At 61.9% G+C, this 24,379-nt stretch overlaps 3 protein-coding genes across 3 annotated transcripts; 2 read left to right on the forward strand and 1 right to left on the reverse strand.

Annotated features, from left to right (window-relative positions):
• Positions 1 to 219: 219 nt before the first annotated feature.
• NKPD1 (NTPase KAP family P-loop domain containing 1) lies at positions 220 to 4,671 on the forward strand (the record flags this gene model as incomplete). The annotated part of the gene is made up of 4 exons (XM_084304183.1): positions 220 to 240; positions 1,974 to 2,121; positions 2,796 to 2,927; positions 3,014 to 4,671. 4 exons carry the CDS (start codon positions 220 to 222, stop codon positions 4,669 to 4,671), a joined length of 1,959 nt encoding a protein of 652 aa, XP_084160309.1.
• Positions 4,672 to 6,346: 1,675 nt separating this feature from the next.
• Positions 6,347 to 21,889, reverse strand: PPP1R37 (protein phosphatase 1 regulatory subunit 37). The gene is made up of 13 exons (XM_084304203.1): positions 21,562 to 21,889; positions 18,164 to 18,261; positions 17,645 to 17,690; positions 16,736 to 16,836; positions 14,615 to 14,734; positions 12,138 to 12,288; positions 11,575 to 11,730; positions 10,026 to 10,138; positions 9,711 to 9,852; positions 9,429 to 9,595; positions 8,182 to 9,016; positions 7,708 to 7,795; positions 6,347 to 7,243 (listed from the first exon to the last, which is right to left on the reverse strand). Exons 1-12 carry the CDS (start codon positions 21,770 to 21,772, stop codon positions 7,713 to 7,715), a joined length of 2,223 nt encoding a protein of 740 aa, XP_084160329.1. The 5' UTR covers positions 21,773 to 21,889; the 3' UTR covers positions 6,347 to 7,243; positions 7,708 to 7,712.
• A 403-nt stretch (positions 21,890 to 22,292) lies between these two features.
• On the forward strand, positions 22,293 to 24,366 carry GEMIN7 (gem nuclear organelle associated protein 7). Its single transcript, XM_084304209.1, has 2 exons — positions 22,293 to 22,361; positions 23,265 to 24,366. Exon 2 carries the CDS (start codon positions 23,276 to 23,278, stop codon positions 23,834 to 23,836), a length of 561 nt encoding a protein of 186 aa, XP_084160335.1. The 5' UTR covers positions 22,293 to 22,361; positions 23,265 to 23,275; the 3' UTR covers positions 23,837 to 24,366.
• The last annotated feature ends 13 nt before the right edge of the window (positions 24,367 to 24,379 follow it).

Genomic DNA, 24,379 nt, shown 5'->3' on the forward strand with positions numbered 1-24,379 from the left:
CCGTCCCGTCCCCGTCCCCGCGGGCGGCCCCCTGAGGCGTGGTGTGGGGCCGTGACTCAGGGCCACCGGCACAGCCAGAATTTCTGCCCCGGCCACGCGCCCGCGGCCGCCTCCGTCACCGGCACCGCGCCGGGGCCGCGGGTGGGGCCGGCACCGGGCGCATAAAACCGGGGGAGGCCGCGGGGGGGGGGACACAAATGTGGCCGGAGGGAGCCCGGGATGGAGCCCGCGGGGACGGCGGTGAGGACAGGGCCGGGGGGTGGGATGGGGATGGGGATGGGGATTGGGATTGGGATTGGGATGGGGATGGGGACGGGGATTGAGGATTAGGAATGGGACGGGGACGGGGACTGGGATTGAGGATTAGGAATTGGGACAGGGACAGGGACTGGGACTGGGATTGGGATGGATATAGGGACGGGGACAGGGACTGAGGATTAGGAATTGGGATGGGGATTGGGAAGGGGACGGGGACTGGGACTGGGATTGGGATTGAGATAGGGACAGGATCAGGGACAAGGACAGGGATTGAGGATTAGGAATGGGGATGGGGACAGGGACTGGGACTGGGACTGGGACTGGGATTGAGGATTAGGAATTGGGACAGGGACAGGGACATGGACAGGGACAGGGACAGGAATTGAGGATTAGGAATGGGGACGGGGACAGGGACAGGGACAGGGACTGGGATAGGGACTGGAGAATAGGGATTAGGATGGGGATGGGGACAGAGATGGGGACAGGGAAGGGGATAGGGATAGGGACAGGGACTGGAGAATAGGGATTAGGATGGGGACAGGGAAATGGACAGGGACAGGATGCAGATGGGCGTGGAGACAGGAACAGGTATAGGGGATTAGGGATTGGGGATTAGGATGGGGACAGGGATGAGGATGTGGATGGGGATGTGGGGGTGGGGACCAGGGCAGGGATGGGGACAGGGACAGGGATTGGGATGGGGATGGGGACAGGGAGTGGGAATTAGGGTGGGATTGGGATGGGGGTGGGATGGGGTTGGGATGAGGATGGGGATGGAGACAAGGGTGGAATGGGGGTGGGGACTGGGACAGGGTGTTATGGGGTGTCTGTGTTGGCCAGTGGTTCCCAGTGTCCCCAGTCCAGGCATTCCCAGCATCCCCAGTTCAGCCTGTCCCAGTGTCCCCAGTGCTCCCAGTCCAGCCTGCCCCATTCTCCCCAGTGTCCCCAGCGTGGCACAGCCCCCAGTACCCAGCAGACCAGTCCCCACCACCCCACCCCAGGCTATCCCAGTCCATCCCAGTCCGTCCCAGTTCCCCCCCCAGCCCCCCCATTGTCCCTATTGGGGTGCCCAGGAGGGGACGTGGGGTCCCTGAGGACCCCGGGGACAAGGATGGGGGCTCCCAAAGTGCCCCAAAACTGCCCAGCATCAGGCAGCGTGGTCCCCATGTCCCCATGTCCCCTGTCCCCATGTCCCCATGACCCTGTGTCCCCATATCCCAACGTCCCAATATCCCAATGTCCCCATGTCCCCCAATGTCCCCACGTCCCTATGTCCCCATATCCCAATGTCCCCATGGCCCCATGTCCCCATATCCCTCTGTCCCCATGTCCCCCAATGTCCCCATGACCCTATGTCCCCATATCCCAATGTCCCCATGTCCCTATGTCCCCATGTCCCCATGACCTTGTGTCCCCATATCCCAATGTCCCCATGTCCCTGTGTCCCCATGTCCCCCAATGTCCCCATATCCCCATGTCCCCAATGTCCCCAATGTCCCCATGTCCCCTGTCCCCATGCCCCCAATGTCCCCATATCCCCATGTCCCTGTGTCCCCATGTCCCCAGCCCCCAGATTCCCCCGTCCCCTTATCCCTGTCCCCTATCCCCCTGTTCCCACGCCCCCCATGTCCCCCTATCCCCCCCCGTCCCCCCCTGTCCCCCCCGTCCCCCCCGTCCCCCCTGCCCCCCCGCCACCCTCCCCTCTGTGCTGCCAGGGGTGCTGCTCGCCCACGGGCTCGTGCGAGGAGAGCCGGCCCTGCCTGTGCTGCGCTGAGGGGGGGCAGGGCGGGGGGCAGGGCGAGGGGCACCCCTGCACCCTCTGGGACAGCGACGCCGTGGAGGGGGACGCCGCGGAGCACGAAGGTAGGGGCACGGGGGGGGGTAATCCTCTACGGCCCAGAATGGCCTGTGTAGCCCATCCCCACCCCAATCCCATCCCCAATCCCATTCCCAACCCATCCCATCCCAATCCCAGCCCCAATCCCATCCCAATCCCAGTCCCAGTCCCAATCCCCATCCCATCCCATCCCCAATCCCATTCCCACCCCATCCCCACCCCATCCCAATCCCCAACCCCATTTCAATCCCAATCCCATCCCATCCCAATTACTTCCCTATCCCCATCCCAATCCCATCTCCAATCCCATCCCCATCCACATCCCATCCCCATCCCCATCCCATCCCCAATCCCATCCCCAATCCCATCCCAAATCCCATCCCATCCCTAATCCCCATCCCCATTCCAGTCCCAGTCCCATCCCCATCCCCATCCCATCTCCATCTCCATCCCATCCCCTCCCATCCCATCCTAATTCCCATTTCATGTCCCCATCCCCATCCCAATCCCATCCCATCCCCAATCCCAACCCCATCCCCATCCCAATCCCATCCCCATCCCATCTCCATCTCCATCCCACCCCATCCCATCCCCAATCCCATCCCAACCCCATCCCCAATCCCAATCCCAATCCCACCCCACCCCAATCCCAACCCCATCCCCACCCCAATCCCACCCCCTCGCGTCCCCCTGCCCCCAGGGGCGCTGACGGAGGACGACGTTTACTGCCGCTGCCTCTCGCGGACGCTGTGCCACACGGCCACCCCCGTCACCGTTGGCTTCTACGCGCCCTGCAGCCACCGCCTCTACTCGCTGCTGGACAAGGTCACCGGTGCGTGCAGGTCCCCGACCCCTTCCCCGTCCCCCCCCCGCCTCCTCGGGGTCCCCGGTGCCGCGGTGACCCCGTCCCCGTCCCAGGCTTCATGCGGGAGGAGGCGGCGCGGCGCGAGGAGCGGGAGCTGCAGCGGGGCCAGGCGAAGCCGCGCAGCGCCGAGGGCTGGGGGCTGCTGCTGCTCCTCTGGTACCTGGCCTTCTACAAGCCCATCATCACCGAGCTGCACCTGCGGAGGAAGAACATCGGCTTCATCTTCATCCGCTTCAGCGCCTGGCAGTACGCCGGCTGCGACAAGCTCTGGGCCGGGCTGGTCACCACGCTCTGCTCCAGCGTCCGGCACCACTTCGGGGCTCTGCCCCTCAGCGTCTACCACGTCATGGGCGCCCGGCCCCGCTTCGCCTCGGGTTTCAGCCAGAAGGAGTGGGTGCTGAAGCGGGACGCCTGCCTGAAGCTCTGGGGGCTGCTGCTGGTGCTGGGCGCGGGGCTGGGGGTGCTGCTGGCGGCGCTGCTGGTGCCCGGGCTGAAGGAGCACCGGGCGCTGAAGGTGGTGGGCAGCACCGTCACCTCGCTCTCGGGCTCCGGGCTGGTGCTGGGCGCCCTGTCGGTGCTGAAGAACCTGCTGGTGAGCGAGAAGCAGAAGATCGAGCGGCTGACCAACAGCGAGAAGTTCACCAGCCAGCTGGGCTTCATGAGCAAGGTGCGCGGCGAGGTGGAGGTGCTCATCGGCTTCCTGGCCTTCATGGAGATCTTCGAGCGCCGGCGGCTGCGCGTGGTGCTGGAGATCACCAGCCTGGACCTCTGCTACCCGGAGAAGGTGGCCGGCGTCCTCAACGCCATGAACACGCTGCTCTCCGACGCCAACGCCCCCTTCATCTTCGTCCTGGCCGTGGACCCCAGCGTCATCGTGCCCTGCCTGGAGCAGACGGGCTGCATGAAGGGCCTGGCCGACAACGGCTACCTCTACCTCAGCCGGACGGTGACGCTGCCCTTCTCCATCCCCCGCATGGGCTCGCGCTCGCGGCTGCAGTGCCTGGAGGCGGCGGTGCAGACGCGCGAGGACCTGATGTACCGCGTCATCACCGGCAACGTGGAGCGGCGGCGGCGGCGCGCCAAGGACCGGGGGGCGACGGCGGCGGCACCGCCGCGGCGCGAGGTGGCGGAGGAGGAGGCCGTGCGCTGCATCCACGAGGCTTTCCGCTGCCTCCACGACGGCGCCGACCTCCTGGCCCGCTACCTGCCCTCCAACGGCACCCAGCTGCGCCGCATCGTCAACACCGTCCCCGTCACCCTCCGGCTGCTGCTGCACCGCGGCGGCCGCCCCCAAGGTCCCGCGCCCCGCGCCGCCGCCGCCTGGGTGGTGCTGGCTGACCGCTGGCCGTGCCGCCTGAGCTGGGTGCTGCAGTGCCTGGAGGACGCGTGGCAGGCGCGGCCGCCCCCCGGCTTCGAGGAGCGCTCGCTCTGGGACGTTTTCCGGCAGCACCTGGCCGAGCTCTGCGCCCTGCGGCAGCCCCTGCACAACGCCCTGGGGCTGGACGAGGACCCCGAGCTCTTCGAGGCTTTCCTGGCCCGCGATTTTCCCTTCACCGCCCGCGACGCCCGCGCCCTGCTCCCCGTCACCGTCAACCTGGACCACTCCATCCGGCACAAGATGGGGCTCCTGCGCGGCCTCGACCGCCTGGCCAAGGAGGCCGCCGCCGCCGCCAAGGTGTCCCGCGGGGTGCAGTGTCCCCACCCCGAGTGACGGAGGGGACGGTGAGGGGCACCTCGGCACCCCCCGAGGGGGCACGGAGCTGGGTGGCAGCAGGGGTGGCCCTCGGACCCGAGGGAGGTGGCAGGAGGGGGGCCGTGAGCTGGCGTCTGGTGAGGTTTGGGATCTGGGTGGGGATGGGGTGGGGACAGGGACAGGATGGGGACAGGGATGGGAATGGGGACAGGGACAGGATGGGGACAGGGAGAGGATGGGGACAGGGACAGAAATGGGGACAGGATGGGGACAGGGATGGGAATGGGGACAGGATGGGGCCAGGGCCAGGGATTAGATGGGAAAGGGACAGGCCAGGGACAGGAACAAGGTTGGGGACAGGGACAAGGATGGAGACAAGGATTAGATGGGATGGGGAGAGGATGAGAATGGGGACAGGATGGGGACAGACGGTAATGAGGTTGGGGACAGGGATGGGGTCAGGATGGGGACAGATTGGGGACAGACAGGAATGAGGTTGGGGACAGGGATGGGGTCGGTGACAGGGACAGCACGGGGACAGGGACAGGACGGGGACAGGGACAATCCCTGTCCCCCTGTCCCCAGGAGCCACATCAGGGGCTGAAACCAGCACCAGGAACTTGCGGAGCGGACGGCGCTGGGGAGGGTCCAGCGGAAACTGGGAGGGACTGGAAGAGACTGGGGGGGACTGGGATGGACCAGAGGGGACCGGGAGGTCACGACCCCCCCTGAGGCCCCAAAAAGGAGCACCCCAGGATGGCCGCGGAGCCTTTGTGGGGACAAATCCCCCCAGTCCCTCCCGGGGGACTCTGCCACCCATAGGGGGGGTGTCAAGGGTGCGAACCCCCCCGGGGACCCCTCCTGCGATGCCCTAATAAAGCTGTGAACCCACCCTCTGTGTTTCCACCTAAAATCATTATTTCGGGGGTCCAAAAAATCAGCCCAAAGCGGTGCTGAATTGCTGATATCGGCGCTGGTCCCAATTCCCTGGGAAATCAGCCCAAAGCGGTGCCAAGCCGCTGATGTTAGTGCTGGTCCCAATTCCCTGGGAAATCAGCCCAAAGCAGTGCCAAATTGCTGATATCAGCGCTGGTCCCAGTTCCCTGGGAAATCAGCCCAAAGCAGTGCAGAGCTGCTGATGTCGGCACTGGTCCTGATTCCTTGGGAAATCAGCCCAAAGCGGTGCTGAATTGCTGATGTTGGTGCCAGTCCCAATTCCCTGGGAAATCAGCCCAAAGTGGTGCCGAGCTGCTGATATCAACACCAGTCCCAATTCCTTGGGGAATCAGCCCAAAGTGGTGCTGAGCTGCTGATATCAGCACTGGTCCCAGTTCCCTGGGAAGTCAGCCCAATGTGGTGCCGAGCTGCTGATGGTAGTGCCAGTCCCAATTCCCTGGGAAATCAGCCCAAAGCGATGCTGAGCTGCTGATATCAACACCAGTCCCAATTCCTTGGGAAATCAGCCCGAAGTGGTGCTGAGCTGCTGATGCTGGTGCCAGTCCCAATTCCTTGGGAAATCAGCCCAAAGCGGTGCCGAGCCACTTTGCTCGCCCCTGGCACACGGGAAGGCGACGAGGGCGAAGCCTCACGGTTTGGGCACGTTCCTCTCCCACCTCACCCCATTTCTCCCCCCAAAACCCCCAAAACGGGCGGATTTGGCCCCGATCCGGAGGCGGCAGGCAGGAGGCGGGGGTGACGAATGCGGTTCTCGTTTAATAGAAAACAGTGTTAACAAAAATACACGACGGAAAGAAACGACCAACGCGAGCCAAGCGCCCGCCGGCCCCCGGGCTTAGTGTTACCGCGCAGCTCCCCGCCAGCCCGGGCGCGCGACGCCCGCCCCGGCCCGCGCCCTCGGCTCCCTGATAGATTTATTGCACTTTTCAGAAAAAAAAAATAATAATAATAATTATAATTATAATTATCCAAGCCCCGCGCGCGTTCTCCCCCCCCCGCCGGCCCCTGAGAAAAGCCAGCGCCGCTCCCGGCGCGAGGAGGGCAGGGGCAGGGACGCGGCGACCCCGCTCCTCTCCCCACGGCCGCGAGCGGTGCCCTATTTTTGTGTGTTTTTTCTTTTTTTTTTTCTCATTTTCCAGCAGTTTTTTTGTGTTTTTTTTTTTTTTTGCAGGCCAGGAGCAGCTCAGAGAGGTTGCAAGGTTAGCCTAGGAGGAATTAAATTCTACACCGTCCTCTACATCCCCACCCGGTTCTTTGCAGCTCACGATAAATAGATACCAAAAACGAAACAAAACCGGAAAAAAAACAACCAAAAAAGAGGAATTTTTAAAATAAATAACCATTGTGGCTGCGGAGGCAGCCTGTCCTGGGCAGCTCGTCGGGTGGCACAGGCTCCTCCGTGGGCGATGGCCCTGTAGTGTGTGGCCGGTGCCCCCCCCCCCGGCCCCGCTGCGGGCTCTGCCCCGGGGAAGGAGCGGGGAGAGCGGCCGGGAGGGGGGGGAAGCGGCAGCTGGGGGGGGGGGGGCGCGGGGGGGAAGCCCCCCTCGTCCTGGAGCCCGAGGTTCGGGATCGTGCGGAGCGGGAAGAGAACGAAGCCACGCGGGCGCCGGCCGCAGCCTCCCGGATATGGGGTCTGAAAGAGAGGGGGGGGGAGTGGAGCTTTGGGACCCTCCCAGCTTGTTCGGGACCCCCCCAGCTCGTTAGGAACCCCCCCAGCTCGTTTGGGATCCCCCAAGCTTGTCAGGAACCCCCCAGCTTGTTTGGGACCCCCAGATCATTTGGGATGCCCCGGCTTGTATGGGAACCCCCAGCTCGTTTGGGACCCCCCAGCTCGTTTGGGACCCCCCCAGCTCGTTTAGGACCTCCCAGCTCATTTGGGGACTCCCCAGCTCCTCTGGGACCCCCAGCTTGTTTGGGACCCCCCCAGCTCAATTAGGACCTTCCCAACTTGCTTGGGACCCCCCAGCTCATTAGGAACCCCCAGCTTGTTTGGGACCCCCAGCTCCTTTCTTGGGACCCCCCAGCTCCTTAGGGACCCCCATCTCACACCCCCACTCCCTTCGGGGCCGGATCCTGACCCCCCTGACCCCCCCTCACCTGCATCACAGCGGCTCCTGCCCGGTGTCCTGGCTGGCCTCTAGGAGCAGCTCCTCCAGTTCCTTCTCGTTCTTGGAGCAGTTCAGCTCTGGAAGCAAACGGCCGCGGGTCCGGGGGGTGCCCAGCGAGGAGCTGCCCCCCTCCCTGTCCCCATCCCCATCCCCGTCCCCGTCCCCTCCCCGTGAACCACATCAAGGGACGGCTCCGCGCTGCCGAACGCGCCCGGGAGGCTCTGAGCTCAGAGCCTCCCTGCAGCTATCCTTAATTTCGGCCTCTCCACGCGCCTAATTAAACGGATTTCAAAGGAATTTCAAAGCTTTGAAGGGCAGCGGCGCAGCGGGCTCCAAATTCCCATGGAAAAAACCCTCTGTGGCTCACAGCGGGTGATTTGAAGGACCCTGGGGCACGGAAAATGGCTCTGGACCCCCCCTGGGGGGCGTTTAGGGTGCAGGGCTGGGGGTGCGGGGGTCTTACCGTGCTCGGCCGCGCAGCTCCCCGCTTTCCCATCGCCCTCCGGAGAGGCGTCGGGCAGCGCTCGCGCAAAATCCGTCTTCAGCCCGTTGGGGAGGGCCTGGCCCTCGCAGGGCAGGGGGCTGCCGAGCTCCTCGGGGCTCGGCGCCGCGTCCACGCCGCCGGTGGAGCCCGGAGCCGCCCCGTTGGCCCGTTTTGGGGACCCGGAGGCCAGCGTCGGGGCCGGGGGCTCGGGGGGTTTCGCGGCGGGGCCGTCCCCGGCCTCCCGTGGGCACGCGGTGGCGGCCGCTCGCTCCGGCAGGCTCTCCACGCGCGTCACCACAAAGATTTTATGGCCTCGCCCGGGGCTGGAGACCGAAATCCTCCGCTCGTTCCCCTGGGGGGACGCGGAGGGGCTCCCCGCGGCGTGCTGCGGTGCCTCGGCATCGCGCCCGGCCCTCGCCTGCTCCGGGGACACCGCGGCGGCGGTGCCACCAGAATCATTTTGTCCCCGCGCTCGGCTCAAGTCCTTCGTCGCCAACCCCGCGTCCTCCTCCTCATCCGTGTCCGAGTCGGAGTCCGTGGCGCCGGCGCTGTCCTCCGCCGGCTCGGGGGCGCCGTTCTCCGAGGACACGGGGCCCTCCCCGGCCTCCTCGCCCTCCTCCGGGGTGGAGGCCGCGCTGTCGTCCTCCCCGGGGCCTTCCTCCAGGGCCTCCGTGACGGTGATCTCGGGCATGGAGGCCGACTGCTGCAGCTTCTGCTCCTTCTCCTCCTTCTCTTTGGCCAGGATGAAGTTGCGCTTGCAGCCGTTCTGGATCTCGGCCAGCAGAGCCTTCTGCGTCTCGATGAAACTTTTCACCTGCAGCAGGGAGAGGAGAGGAAGGGTCGGTGGTGGGAGAAACGGGAGCTGGAAGCGTTCCTCCAGCAGCAGCCCGGGGACACCCAGCCCCACCGCTCGTGTCCCAGGCTGGGAGCAAGCAATCCGGCCACCCGGAGTGACAAGGAGCTGTGGAAAGAGCAAGAAACAGCTCAAGCAGCAGTGGGCAGCCTTAAAGCCAGAGCCTTGGGCTTAAAACACCAAGCCCACGAAGTTCTCCAAGCAAGAGGAGACATCGACACCTTAAATGTGCTTTTTCCCTCCTCTCCTGCTGGCCAGGACCGGCCTTTCCCCACAAAACCCCCAAATTGCCCCAAAATTGAGCTCCCGGGGGGGGGTTTCTCCTCGAAGCCATCGCCGTTCCCGTCTCGGAGGCCGAGGGTTGGGGACTTACGGACTCCTTCTTGGGCTCGCGGTCCAGGTCGAGGCGCAGCAGCGAGTGGTTGACCTTGAGGGCCAGGGACAGCGCCATCAGCCCCCCCGTTTTGATCTCGTTCTCCCGCAGGTCGAGGCGCAGCAGCCGCGGGCTCTCCGCGATGAATTCCGCCACCGCCACGGCACCTGGGGGGGGGACACGGGTGAGGGGACACCCCGGCGGCAAAGGTGCCTCTGCCAGACCCCAAAAAAAGGCGTTTTTGGGGCAAAACCGAGGCGATCTCCTTGAAAAAAGGCTCACCTTCGCAGGTCAGCTTGGTGGAGGCCAAGCCGAGGCGCAGCACGGAGCGGTTCCCGATGAGGCCGTTCTTCAGGTTGCGGACGCCCTCGTTGCCGATGGGGTTGTGGCCCAGGTTCAGGGTCTCCAGGCTCTGGGCGTGAGGCTGTGGGGGTGTGTGGGGGGGGAAATTTCAATTTTGGGCTCCGTCCCGAAGCCCGGCGAGGAGCTGAAGGGCGTGGAGGGGGGGAAAAGGGACGGGGGGGAGGCACGGCGAGACGGTGGGACGGAGGAAAAGGGGGCAGAGGAGGGGGGCGAGGGCGAGGAAGCTGCACTCACCAGAGTCATCCCCAGGTACGCCATGCCCGAGTGAGTCAGCTGGTTGTTCCACAGCACCAGGGTGACCAGCCCTTTGCGCTGCTCCTTCAGCCCCTCGCAGATGTACGCCAAGCCTGGAGGAACGACAGCGGGGGGGGGGGGTCAGGATTTGGGGTTTTCCAAGGTGGTCCAGCCCCCCAGTTGCACCGCCCCGACACCAGCGGGTTTTATCGCAGCTTTTCTGGCTTTGCTCTTTGCCCCACGGGGATGGGAGACCCCCAGGGGGGAAAACGGGGCTGAAATCAGCCCCTCTGCAGAGCGGGACGTGGGCACGGGGGGGGATTTGTGCCCCATGTTTTGGGAAGGAAGCGCTTCCGAACCCCACTGAGCCTCGGGCTGGGTGAAACCTGCAGCTGCTGCACAGCAAACACACAGGCAGGCAATAACCTCTCGGTGTACACATTAAATCAGTGCCAGCCTCTGAAATGGGGGAAAAAACGCACAGAACGGAGCTTGGAGGGCACGGCGCCTGAGCAGGGGGCTGGGATTTGCCCCCGCGCCCGCACGGGGACGGGAGAAGCGCAGGAAGAGGCAGCCCACGGGACGATGAGTAAGGCTGGCTGGCCTGCTTCTCCCCGGGCTGAGGGCCGGGGCCGCTTCCCATCGCTGTAAACATATTTATTTTGATAAGCACGTCGAATCCCCGGGCAAACAGGGCGGCAGGAGCCCGCAGCAACACCTCGCGGGTGACGCCGGACACGTCGAGCCCAGCGCCGCTCGCGATTATTCAGTGCCCAGAGACGCACGGGCCGTGCCAGCTGACCTGCGAGGCGGCAAATTAATATTTGCACCTTAGGGTGGGACCCGTCCGGAAGCACGGGCGTCCACCCCAGCACCGGCCGCGGCCGAGCCAGGCACGCTGGGGCTGCTTCCATGCCCACGAGGGCCACGCGCGGCACCCGGAGCGGCAATCGCGCCGCCGGGAGGTGCCCACACCTAGAATTAGCTGCTGTCGGAGCCCGGGGTGGGGGCGTTTCGCAATTTCTGTTTTGATATCGGAGCTGGCCTCCCCGCTCGGCCGCGGTGAGTGGGATGGAGAGGAGAAAAACCAGCTCGGAGCTGGAGGAAAACCGGCCGGAGGCTCAAGGAGCCTCACGTGCCGCCGGGTTTTGACCCTTCCCGAAGGTTTAAGCTGCGTTTCTTGTGGCTCTGCCTGTGTGGGGGGGGTTGGCAGCACGCAGGATTAAATTTGGTGTGAGATCAGGGGGAATTGGGGAAATGCAGAGCGTGGTGGTGCAGACAGATCTCTCCCGTGCGGCTGCGGCTCAGGGCAGGCAGCAGGGTCAGGACCCTTGGCACGAGGGACGCCACCTCGGCGTCTCTTTTCGCTTCAGTTCACCCCAAAAAGCTGCCACAAAGCGCCCAAACGGCCGCAGCCTGGTGAGAAATTGGGCAGGGAAGGGCAATTCGCTTCTCTTTTCTCCCCCAAGCCACAACCTGGGAGTTTTTCTTCCTCCTTGCACGCGGCCGAATGGCCCGAGCGGCTCCGCAGGGGCAGAGGGAGCCTGACCTGAGTCGAGGATGTGGTTGTTCCTCAGGTCGAGGATCTGGATGTAGCAGTTGAACTTCAGGAGGTTGCCGAGCTGCGCCGAGTCCTGCAGCCCGTTCAGCTTGTTGTCGGCCAGGTACAGCTCACGCAGGTTCATGTTCATCTTCAGCGCCGTGGCTGATGGCAGACAACAGCGGGGGGCTCACATTTAGCAGGTGAAAAGCCCTCAAATTCATTTTATACCCCCCAAAAACCACCGCAGACAAGAGGCGAGAGGCACTCGGACCCCGTGCAGCTGAGCGAGGGCGAAAAACCTTTAAGAATCCTCCCCCTTGGCACAGTTTGGTGGCTTTCCGGGGGGGTCAGCGCCAGCAGCACGTGTGCCCGCGGTCGTTTTCCCAGTTGGGCTGCCCTAACGAGCAATTAAAGCCCAGAAACGTTGCCCTGCCATCACAACGCCTCCGTCAGCTTAAGCCGGGTGACTGACTCCTAATTCATTAGCTTAACGACCGGGCACCGGCCTCCACCCTCCTCCCCGCACCCCCTAGCGGGGTCCCCGGGTTTTTGGGGGGGTCACCACTCACCCAGCAGCATGAGGGGGCGCCCCGAGAGGCTGGCGTTCTCCAGGTGCAGCACCACCAGGCTGCTGCTGATGCGCAGGGCACGGGCCACGAAGGGGGCCGAGTGGTCCAGCAGGGGCGTGTTGCGGGCGTCCAGGTACTGCAGGCAGTTGGTCTGCGGGGAAAAAACCCCAAAATCACGTTTTTGGGGCACCCCAGGGGGTGTAAATAAGGGGCGAGGAGCCAGGAGGGAGCACCCTGAGAAGCTGGCACGGTGCTGAGAGGGATCCTGCCGGGCACAGGACCTGCAGCCGGACCTGATTCTGGCACAGCCACCCCAGCAGCCCATTTATTGATCATTTCTGGCTCTGTACCTGTCACTTTTAGGGCTTTTAGGGCTTTTTGCCTCTGCACGCCCCTCCACGTGGCCACGAGCTGCCCCAGGGGCTGAGCCCAGCCCCTCTGGAGCTCCGCCAGCCGCTTTATGGCGAGGGGCAGAGCACAAAAGCAGCAGGAGAGGAGCTGGGGGGGGTCTTGCCACCAGCCTCCCCTTCCCATTAGGAGCTTTATCCCCTTCCTAAACTCCCCCAGAGGCCCTAAGCCCGGATCCAGGGGCAGATCCAGAGGCTGTGAGCACGCAGCGAACCACAGCCCGCGCTGCTCTGCGGGGCTCTGCGCTTCTGAGGTCTTGCTCCTTGGCACCAAAAATGCTCAAAACGCACCAAAACGCTCAGAAATCGGTGCCCTAATTCAAAGGGGACAGCCCCGTGCCGTGTTTTGAACCCGGGGAAGGACGTGCCAGGACTGTTCCTGCAGACGCCACGCTTCCTCACCCTGCTGGCACCAAGCAAAAGGCCAGAAGCTCCCCGGGATCGAAACGACCGAAGATAACGAAGATTTTGGGGGGTGAAAAAGAGCTCCTGGCTCTGCCCGGGGGCAGCTCGGAGCAGGCACGTGGCTGATGGACGCTGTGTACCTGGGGAGGCCACGAGAACGCCCAAACTTGGGGATTTGATGAGCTCTGTGTGCTTGGAGATGGAAGACGGGTCTGCAAGAGGGAAACTGGAAGGTGGGAGAAGAGGAAAACTGGAGAAGTTCCACCTTTGGTGGCTGGAAGTGAGTGCAGACAGAGCAGGGCCTCTGTTTGGAGGGCATCACGTGTGGTGATGAAGAATTCTGCGTGCTAAAATTCAGACCCAGCTTCAGAGTGCTGCAGGGGGGCAGGGGGCTCCCCTGCATCCAAGGACAAACTCGGGTTTTGCTTGGGTTTACAAAAACAAGCCAATATTTTGGGGAGGCCACGGCTGTTTTCCCCATGAGGAACTTTTGGATTTGATGAGGGAATTCTGGATTTGATGGGGAAACTTGGATTTGACGAGGAACTTTTGGATTCGACAAGGGACTTTTGGATTCGATGAGGAATTTCTGAATTTGATGAGGAAACTTGGATTTGACACAGGACTTTTGGATTTGATGGGGAAGACTTTTGGATTTGAAGAGGAAATTTTGGGATTTGATGAGAAACTTCTGAATTTGATGAGGAAACTTGTGAATTTGACGGGGAACTTTTGGATCTGACGTGGAAACTTTTGGATTTGATGAGGGAATTCTGGATTTGATGGGGAACTTTTGGATTTGAAGAGGAAATTTTTGGATTTGATGAGGAATTCCTGAATTTGATGAGGAAACTTGTGAATTTGACAGGGAACTTTTGGATTTCACAAGGGACTTTTGGATATGACGAGGAAACTTTTGGATTTGATGAGGAATTCTGGATTTGATGAGGAAACTTGGATTTGACACAGGACTTTTGGATTTGATGGGGAAGACTTTTGGATTTGAAGAGGAAATTTTTGGATTTGATGAGGAATTCCTGAATTTGATGAGGAAAATTGTGAATTTGACAGGGAACTTTTGGATCTGACATGGAAACTTTTGGATTTGATGACGGAATTCTGGGTTTGATGGGGAAACTTGGATTTGACAACGAACTTTTGGATTTGATGGGAAGACTTTTTTGGATTCGATGAGAAATTCCTGAATTTGATGAGGAAACTTGTGAATTTGACGGGGAACTTTTGGATTTGATGAGGGAATTCTGGATTTGATGGGGCAACTTGGATTTGATGAGGAACTTTTGGATTTGACAAGGAACATTTGGATTCGACGAGGAATTTCTGAATTTGATGAGGAAACTTGTGAATTTGACAGGGACGACTTCTGGATTTGAAGAGGACTTTTTTGGATTCGATGAGAAATTTCTGACTTTGATGAGGAAACTTGTGAATTTCACGGAGAACTTTTGGATCTGACGAGGAAACTTTTGGATTTGACGAAGCTCAGCTCTTCCTAGAGGGCAGAACGCCCACCTGCATGCTCCAGCCACGGACACTTTGCTTGGAGCCAGCCCCTAACCAGGGGTAAAGCTCCGTGGGCAGCCCCCGGGGGGGGGGTTTTGTGTTTAAAACCTGTGCCCACAGGGGCAGGGAGCGAGCACGAACCTTCCTCATCATGTGTGCAGCCGCCTGCCAGCCCCGCGTGCCGATGTGCTTGTTGAAGGAGATGTTGAGGTGCGTGGCCGACTCGTAGTACTCGATCATGTCGAACAGCGCCGAGGCGCCCTGCGGAACGAAGGCATGGAGAAAAGAGGCGTTAAAAGGGGATAAAAGGTCAAAAAAAATAACAATTTGTGGCCAGGCCTCCTCCTCTCAGGCAGGAGAGGTGTGAAGAGCGTCGCTGTGGCCCTGCTTGCAACACCCAGTGCTGCACCCTGGTTTTTGTCCTAATTTTTCTCTTTTTTCCTCCTATTTTGCAAACGCTGGTGCTGCTGGAAAGCGGCAGGGATGGCAAAGCTGCCTTCGGGCAGAAACGGTGGTGGAAGCACCTTGGAGCAAGGGGCCGTGGGGTTTTGTAGGGCACAATCGCTGCTGTTGGTTTGGAGAAGGGGAAAAGGAGGCTTGGAAAAGGGGAAAAGGAGGCTTGGAAAAGGGGGAAAGGAGGTTTGGAGGAAAAGGTTTGGAGGAAAAGGGGTAAAAGAAGTCTGGAGGAGAAAGGGTCAAGGTGGTTTTGCTGCGCTGGGGCACAAGCAGCTCGGTTTGAGCCGTCCTGTTTCTGAGCAATCCCAGTAAAAAAAAAAAATGTACAAAAACCAGGGCTGGGAGTGAAAGGGCCGGGCAGAGCAGGACCTGTGCCTGTGCAGTGCCCCCGGAGCTGCCTGCAGCAGCAGGGGACCAATTTGCTTAATTACATAACGAGCCTCTTCGGGGCCAGACGAGCCGAAACGAGCCGAAACGTGCACCGGGGCTGAGCCACGAAGCGTTTGCTGCGAGGTTTCCAGGAACGAAAGCACGCGGAGGGACCTGGAGGACTGGAAAAGGGCAGCACGAGGAGCAGAGAACAGCTCCTGGGGGAACGCGGCGCCGCAGGAAGCCACGAGGGGAATTTGGGCAGGCTTGCTGGCCGCCGGGTGAGTCAGGGGCCGGCTGAGGCGGCGTGAATCAGCCCTTTTGGTACGGGGACGAGCGTGGTTCTGGCCCTGAACGAGGTCCTGCTGAGGGCTGGGCTCCCAAACCTCCCTCCCACACCATAGCTGAGGTGGAATTCATCTTTCCTGCAGCGGGGTTCGGAGGAGCACGCGGCGAGGAGGAGCCAGGGAGGGTTGGGGCTCGCTTCGGTGGATAAAAGGGAGGGTTTTGGGGAGGGAGAGGGGCCAAAATCCGGCCCCGCGCAGGCACCCGTGGGTGCTGCTGGAAGGGAAGGTGCAAAACCCTACCTGGTGCTCTCCTAGAGGCATGGGATGAGCTTGGGGCACTCTGTGGGATCCCAGTCCCAGGTAATGAGGCTGGACAGGAGGCGCAGCGCCATCTGTCCCCCAAAACAGCTCCATCTGTCCCCAAAAATGGCCTCCTCCTGCCCCACTGGGCACCTCACGGGGGACGCAAATGCTGGGACATGATGGGGTCAGGGGGAAAACGATGCTGAGTGCAGCCACAGCCATGAATTCCCCCCTTAACCTCTCCTGGTCGGATGCCACAAGGCCTTGCTGAAGAGCAGGGGGGAAAAAAAGAGGGAAAAAGGGGAAAAAAGGGGAAAAAGGGGGAAAAAAAAGCAGCAAGGAGCCACAGCAGCACAGCTCCAGAGGCAGGGGTGGGATGGGGATGGATGGCACGGGGAGGACACGAAGAGAGGGGATGCTGCAGAGCTGGCAGGGGGATGGGATGGAGAAACCAAAGTTTGATTTAGGGTAAAAAAGGGATGAAACTTTGATTTTGGGGCAAAAAATAAGAGGGCACGGGGAGCCAGGGGGCTGAGAGGAGCGGGGCAGGCAGGGGGCAGGCAGCTGTGGACAAACTGGGCCCCGTGATGGGTTCTGCTCCGCTCTGTTTGATGAGCACAGCGCTGGAGCAGCTCTGACAGCCCAAAAAAAAGGCTTTTTAACCATTTCCTTGGGTTTTACACCCAGAGCACACAAACGGTTGGGTTTGGAGCAGCACCCACAGAACCAAACGAGGTTGTGGATATGAGGGGGAAAGGCAGGGGGACCCCACAAAGATCAGAGCCCTGAAAGTGCCAAAAAACCCAAAAAGTTTTTGTGGAACTGAATTGGGACCGAGGAGACTTACGTCTTCATCCAGGCTCGTTTGCTCCAAGTCGACGATTTTGAACTGGACCCGCTTGAAAATTTCCTCCAGGGCCTCGCAGGCCTTGTAATCCAGCTTCTCCCCTGGGGCAGGGAAACAAAACGAAAAAAAAGGGGTTCGGAGCTGTCGGGGCGCACACCAAGGCGAATTTCTCCTCCCTGTGGCCCAGAGCCCTCCCCAAAAACCCAGCTGGGGGGAAATTCAGAGCCCGATGCCAGATGTGGGAATGAATTTGTCTTCACCTCCCATCCCGGGGCAGGCTCCAGCACCAAACAAGGTGGAAATCCACCCAAAAACCAGCACGGGAGCCCCCAAGACCCTCATCCTGGCCAGCCGTGAGCCACCAGAATGCTGTTTTTTCACCCAAAACGGGATTCCTGCGGCTGTTTTCCGAACGAGCCGGCCCCTCACCACCATCAGCCCCTCTCCCACTGCGCCCCGATCCCTTTTGCCATACAAAAACACCGCGCAGCCAAGGCTGAAAGGGGAAGAGTTGGGTTTGTGGGGTTCAGTTTAGGGAAGTAAAGGGACGAGCTGCCTCCAGACCGTTTTTCCAAAACCTGGGGCTTTTTATTTGCTTATTTCTCTGCTTATTTCTCAGCAGATGCTCTGGAAAATCGTGGCTGGCTTCCTTCAGCTGGTGACACACGGCCCTGGAGGACGCTGCTTTACCCCAAACCCTTTCCCCCCTGCGCAGAGGCGAGCAGCAGAGGCTGAGGGTGCTTGGTGTGGAAGGAGCAGGGGGGAAATGGGGGCAGCAGGAGGCTCAAAAAGGGACCCCAAATGAGTGTTTGTCCCCTGGGGAGCAGAGCCCGGCTCCAGCTGGCCCCAAAACCCCACTGATATTGCCCAAAAGGCAGCAGGATTCGTTCCCCTGGTGGCAGGGGTTACCTTTCAGGTCCAGGCAGTCTATCCTGGGGGCCAGATCTTTGAATTCCTGTAAAAGACAGAGCAGGAGTTTGGCACGCGGGAGGAAGGGAGGGGGATTCCAGCACCGGAACGAGGAGATAACGCAGAAAATCGGGTAAATTCTGACGCCAAAAAGAGCTAAATCTTTACACTTTGTGCCTGAGGACTGAGGTTTGAAGCGGGCCTCGGATCCACGCTACGTGCCCGGGGCAAAGCCCGGCTCAGCCCCGCTCTCCCTGCAGGCACGGGCACGTTTTCTCATTAAAAAAACATCCCAGGGCCAAACCGCTGGGACAAGGAGCCCGTCGGGGCCCCTCCTTCCCTCCTTCAGCTCCCAGGCTCGGCGTCAGCAGCAAATTAAGCAGAAAGCTGCTGCTAATTAGGCTCCCTCGCCGGTGGCGCTCAGCAGCCGGCCAGGAGCCTTTTGTGGGGTTGGAGCAGGAGGGTTGGAGCCGATCCCATAAAATCCTGGGCGAGGGGCAGGGCTTTGGGGTGCCCCACCTGGATCTGCTTCAGCAGCTTGGGGATCTGCTTGCAGTTGAGCTTCTGGCAGGCTTGCTTGTAGGCGCTCACGATCTCGTCCACCGTCACGTTTTGGGCTGGAAAAGAAGAAAAGGATCCCCGTGAGGGCACGGGGAGGCGGGCAGCCCCCCTCGCTCGCCCCCCAGCCCCTCAAATTCCTTGTTTTTAGGCTCTCTCATGCTGGATTTTCACCCCAAAAATGTTCACCAGAGGTCTGCCGACCCCCGAGGCTCCGTGACTCAGTCTCCCCATCACGGGGGATCCGACCCAACACCAGCAAGGGGAACCCAAAGTTTCTCCAGGGGGCCCCGTCCAGGCCTCACCGTGCTCAACGCATCCGATTTCTGCCTTCCACCCAACCCAAACCTCTCCTTTTTCACCCTAAAACCCTCTGCCCCGAGCCTGCTCGGCTGCAGGCTGCGCAAGCCCAGTTCTCAGCAGCTTCTGGCTCCGTTTTGGCTCTTTCTAGAGTTTTTATCCCCCTTTCCTGACCCCTTTTTCCCCTTCCCAAGCCACGGCAGCGAGGTTTTCGGGCAGCAAACACCAACAGCAAACTGCGCACACCCCACGGCGCCTCTCAGCCACGCAGGACCTAAAACCAGCTTTTTTGCCCCAAAACCTCGGCTGGTTTTTAACCTCTGGGGGCTGAAAACTGAGCTGGGGTGCTTCAGCGGGCAGAGCACACGCGACACCGGCCCTGCGGGGGGGTTACGGGGGGGTTTGGGGGCGATTTCCTTGGCCTCGTTGCAACCTGAGCTGGGAACCTGAGCTGCAGGGAGGGAAATAATCGCGGTGGTGAGGGGAGCAGCAGCTCCCGGCCACGGCCCCGCTCCCCCAGAGCCTTCCTCCTGGCTCCTGCGAGCACTGGGGGTGTGCAAAACCCCCAAAAACGCACAGAAAACCCCCAAAAACGCACAGAAAACCCCCAAAACGCACAGAAAAACCCCAAAAATGCACGCAAAACCCCCATAATCGCACGCAAAACCTCCCAAAACGCACGTAAAACCCCCAAAAGCGCATGCAAAACCCCCAAAATCACACACAAAACCTCCCAAAAACGCACCCAAAACCCCCAAAATCGTACCCAATACCCCCAAAACGCACCTAAAACCCCCAAAAACGCACCCAAACCCCCAAAAGGGCACCCAAACCCCCAAAAAGGCACTCAAACCCCCCCAAAACACACGCAAAACCCCCAAAAACACCATCGGATTCCCCCCTGGTGCTGCTTTGAGCGCCCCGAGCTGCAGTTTGGGGTTGGTTCTGATGCCACCTTGTCCCCAAAATTATTTATTTCTCTTGGCACAGCCCAAAGGGGGGGATCCTGAGCCCCCCCCGTGTGTTTTTCCCCGGGGTTTTGTGCGGTGACGTTGCTGTAACACGACGGGGATTTATAAAACGCTCGGCACCAGCAGCCCCTTGGCCTTTTTGCTCCCCCTGCACCCCAAAAAAATATCAAATAAAAGTTAAAAAGGAGAGGGGAGAGCTCAGGAAACAGCCCCCCCACCCCCAAATGCTCCTGGTTAACGGGGGGGGGGATTTCTTCTGGCTACGCCGACCCCGTTCTGCACCTCTGCTAATCTGGCCGGGCAGAGCAGCTCCCTAATTAATCTCTTCGTTAACCGAGGAGCTGATTAGGGGCGGAAGAGCCACGAGGGCGTTCCCCAGCCACGAGGATCCCGGATCCCAGATCCCAACCGGCAGCGAGCCAAAGCCATGGAGGCAAAGCCAACGAGGCGTTCCTCGTTAACAGTTACTCATTAACGCCCTCGTTAGCTGCCAGGCTCGCGGCGTGACCGGGTGCTCCCGGGGAGGAGGAGGAGGAGGAGGAGGCTGCCTTCGGCCTCGCGTCCTCCGAGGTGGAACCGAACCTGGAGCTGAAAGGAGAGCCTGGGGGATAAAGAATGAAAGGAGGGGAGGTAAAAAGGTGGTGGAGGAAGGAGGCAGCGAGGGCTGAGCACCACGCCGGCTTCGAAAAGGCTGGAATCCTCCAAAAATCACCAGTTCTGGTGCTGGGAGGGGGGTGAAAATGAGGAGAGAAACGTTAAAAAGCAACGGGGAGCTCGCGGCCACCCCGGCAGGAGGGAGCTGGAGGGAAAAGTTGGGGGGAAAAATAAAAAGCAGGGCAGAAAGAGGATGGAGGAGGTGACGCTCGCCTCCGCGTGGCTCAAAAACCCCAAATCCCAGAAATTTGGCAGCCCCATGGAAAGATTTGGGGCAGAACCGCGCGTTTCTGGGTGGTAACGCTTCACGTTTCTTTTACGAAGAGGAAGAAAAAATGCTGTAAAAAGTCAGAAAAAGCTTCCAGAGCCCTCGGCTGCCTCCTGCAAATCACCAAATCGCCCTTTCCAGCCCCAATTCGGCCTCGGGGGAGAAGCTTTTGCCCCGAAACCGTGCGATTTAAGCACTGGGATGAGACGGGGACGCCTCCCTTTCCTCCTCCTGGAACCCAGCGGGGTTTTTGGGGTCCCCCCGAAAGAAACCTGCCCCCGTTGGGGTTGAAGCCGTCACCCCCTGTCCTGTCCCCCCCCCCCCCCAGCTTCCCAGGAGACCCCTTTGGTCCCCCCCACAGCCTCTGCCCCGTTTAGGGTCGGGGTTTCCCCCCCCACGACCCCCCCAGGTCCTTCCCCAACCGTTCACCCGCCGGTCGGTGCCCATTGGGGTCGCCCCCTCCCGGTCCGGGTTCTGTGCCCGTAGACCCCCCGGGGGCTGTTTCCCCTCCGGTTCCCGGTCCCGGTTGCTCAACCCCCGGGGCCGTTTCCCGGTTCTGCTGCTCATCCCCGGGGCCATTCAGCCTCCGGTTCCCGGTCCCCGTTGCTCGACCCCCGGGGCCGGTTCCTGGTCCCCTCACCCCCAGTACCGGTTCCCGGTGCCCCCCACTCATCCCCGGGGCCGTTTCTCCTCCGGTTCCCGGTGCCCCCCACTCACTCCCGGGGCCATTTCTCCTCTGGCTCCCGGTCCCCGTTGCTCATCCCCGGGGCCGTTTCTCCTCCGGTTCCCGGTGCCCACCGCTCAATCCCTAGGCCCGGTTCCCGGTCCCTGCTGCTCACCCCCGGGGCCGTTTCCCGGTTCTGCTGCTGAGCCCCGGGGCCATTCAGCCTCCGGTTCCCGGTCCCCGTTGCTCAGCCCCGGGGCCGGTTCCCCTCCGGTTCCTGCCCCCCCCTCACCCCCGGGGCCGGTTCCCGGTCCCGACTCCCGGTACCGATTCCCGGTCCCCCCCCCCCTCACCCCCAGGACCATTTCTCCTCCGGTTCCCGTTACTCGACCCCCGGTTCCCGTTTCCCCCCCGCTTCCCGGTGCCCCCCCCACTCACCCCCAGGCCCGTTCCCCTCCGGTTCCCGTCCCCGTCCCCGTTCCCCCCCCCCGGTTCCCGTTACCGTGTCTCCACGGATCCTTGGGCTCCACAGCCCCGGACACGATGTCCTCGTCTGACGGGAACGTCACCCGCTTCGCCCCGTGCCTCAGCCTCACGTCCTCGGGGGCCGCTTCGGGGCCCGCTTCACCGGGAACGGGGCCGGGAGGAGGAGGAGGAGGAGGAGGAGGAAGGGCGAGAAGCGGCGGCGGCGGCGGCACCGGGGCCTCGTCCATGGCGGGGCCGGGGCTGGGCCTGGGCCTCTCAGCGGGGCATGGCCGGGCCGGGCCGGGCCGGGCCGGAGCCGCCGCCGCGCACCGGGAGCGGAGCCGCCGCCACCGCGGCCTCAGCGCCGCACTTTCGTCACGGAGCCCCAGGCCGTCAGGATAAAAAAAATAATAATAATTTTTTGTTTCTTTTTACCACCAAAGGAGGAAGGCGTCGAGCTCTCGGCTCGTTTTGTGGTGTTTTTATTTATTTATTTTTTTTTTGTTTTTCTGCGGGGGCAGCGGCGCGGCGAATCTGCGGAGGCGAATCGGCGGCTGTAGTGGAGGGGGGGGGGAACCAGCAGCACTTTCGTCACCGGTGTGGGGGGGGGGAGGGAAAAAATGGAGGGGGGGGGGAAGCGGGCACCGGGGAGAGGGGGAGGGGATGGGAACGGGGGGGGAGGCGGCGGGAACCGGGAGAGGGGGGGTGTGGGGGGGGCGCGGAGCCGTTTGGCGAATCTGCGGCGAAGGGGGGGGGGGGGGAGGGTGACGCACTTCCGGGCGGGAAGCGCCGCGCATGCGCGGAGACCCCGGGAGCGTGAGGGGGGGGTCGTGAGGGGTACGGGGGGGGGTGCACGGGGGGGGTTGGGGGGATTTTGGGGAGTTTTTTGGGGTTTTTAGGGGATTTTGGGGCGGAATGGGGGGGCTCAGAGGCCTCGAGGGGGATTTGGGGGGGGCAGAGGTCATGGGAGGGGGGCTGGGGGGGGGGCTGAGGGCAGGGGGAGGCTCGGGGGGGGGAGGGGAAGGCCTCGGGGGGGGGCCTGAGGGAGGGGGAGGTGTGTGGGGGGGTGATGGAGGGGGTGGGGGGGGCACGGGGTGGTTTCTGGGGGGGCTACGGGGGGGGAAGGGGCTTCAGGAAGGGTCTGGGGGGGGCACTGAGGGGGCTGAGGTCGTGGGGGGGGGATGGGGGGGCTTTGGGAGGGAGCTGGGGGGGTCACAGGGGGCTGGGGGGGTCTGGAGAGGGACATGGGGGGGTAACTGGGGGGGCAGGGGCTTCAGGAGGGGGGCTGGGGGGGTCACAGAGGTCTGGAAAGGGGCATGGGGGGTAGTGGGGGGTCTAGAGGGGGGGGGAAGAGGCTTCAGGAGGGGTTTTGGGGGGGGTTAGAGGTCTTTGGGGGGGCTGGAGAGGGGCACGGGGGGGTTATAGAGAGGGGGGAGGGCTTGAGGGGGGTGATGGAGGGGGCAGAGGCTTCAGGAGGGGGGTGTTTTTTTGGGGGGGAGGGGGGTCATAAGTCTTTGGGGGGGGGGGGGCACAGGTCTTGGGGGGTGGGGCTGGGGGGGGGTCTCTGAGGAATTTTGGGATCTCCGAGGGCTTTTGGGGTCCCTATAGGCAGGGGCCAATGGGGCATTATGAGCAGGGCTCCCCATAGGCTGCGGGGGTGGGCAGTTCCCTAACATTAATTACCCCGAGGGGGGGGTTAATTACCTTCTCCTAACGACCCTTTTTCCCCCCCCCTTGCAGCCCCCACCCCCATGGCGGTGCCGGTGAGCGTCCTGCGCCTCCCCCGCGGCCCCGAGGGCTCCAGCCGGGGCTTCAGCCCCTCCTCCCCCCGCTTCCAGGCACTTTTGGGGACCGGAACAGCCGGGGGGGGGCACCCAAAAACCTCGTCCCCCCCCCCGGCTGCGCGGGCGGCCCTGAGGCTCCGGTACCTGCGGAGCCTGGGGGCCATGCGGGGGCTCCCGGTCAGCTTCACCCTGCACGAGGGGGGCCGGGTGGGGGCCGTGGTGGCGGCCGCCGACGCCCCCCCCCTCGCCTTCCAGGTGGACGCCCTGCGCACCCCCCTGGGGCTGCAGGCAGCCGCGCTGCTGCGCTGCTCGGATATCATCGCCTATGCCTTCGAGATGCCCCTCCCGGCCCCCCCGGAACGAGGGGATTTGCCCCAAAATGAGAGGAGCGAAAATAGCGGCGGAGAGAACCCGGAACGAGGGAATATGCCCCAAAACGGGAGTGAAAACGGCAGCAGAGAGGCCCCGGAACAAGAGAATCTGCCCCAAAGTACGAGTGAAAACGACAGCGGGGCTGCCCTGGAATAAAGGGATTCTCCCAAAAATAAAATTAAAGGGATTCTCCCCAAAATAAGAGGAGTGAAAACAGCAGCGGGCCTTCCCCAAAACAAGAGAATCCTCCCCAAAATTTCAAGGTCTTTTCCCGAACTGAAAACGGCAGCAGAGCCTCGCCAGAATAAAAGAATTCTCCCCAAAATAAGAGGACTGAAAACGGCAGGAGAACTTTCTTGAAATATGAGAAACCTTCCCCAAAATTTCGGGCTCCCCTCATGGACTGAAACCAGCAGCAGAGCCTCTCCAGAATGAGGGAATCCTCCCCAAAACGAGAGGACTCAAAATTGCAGCAGAGGCTCCCCAAAATAAGGGAATCCAGCCCAAAACGAGGACTGAACACGGCAGCAGAACCTCCCCAAAACAGGGGAATCCTCCCCAAAATTTTCTGCTCCCTTCCCGGACTGAAAACAGCAGCGGAGCCTCCCCAAAACAAGAGAATCCTCCCCAAAATAAGCCCGAAAATAACCAACCCCCCCCCCTAAAAAAAATAAACAGCACCCCGGGGGCACTTTTTAT

Source organism: Netta rufina, assembly GCF_964035555.1.
Source record: "Netta rufina genome assembly, chromosome: 36".
NCBI lineage: Eukaryota > Metazoa > Chordata > Aves > Anseriformes > Anatidae > Netta > Netta rufina.

Excerpts from the sequence above, each read along its gene's own strand:
- PPP1R37 (XM_084304203.1), bottom strand. The coding sequence starts at position 21,772 with ATGGACGAGGCCCCGGTGCCGCCGCCGCCGCCGCTTCTCGCCCTTCCT. Across the intron at positions 9,596-9,710 it reads CACCAAGCTGACCTGCGAAG|GTGCCGTGGCGGTGGCGGAA; the intron begins GTGAGCCTTTTT and ends TCCCCCCCCCAG. Across the intron at positions 9,017-9,428 it reads GCGAGCCCAAGAAGGAGTCC|GTGAAAAGTTTCATCGAGAC; the intron begins GTAAGTCCCCAA and ends TCCCTGCTGCAG.
- GEMIN7 (XM_084304209.1), top strand. The coding sequence starts at position 23,276 with ATGGCGGTGCCGGTGAGCGTCCTGCGCCTCCCCCGCGGCCCCGAGGGC.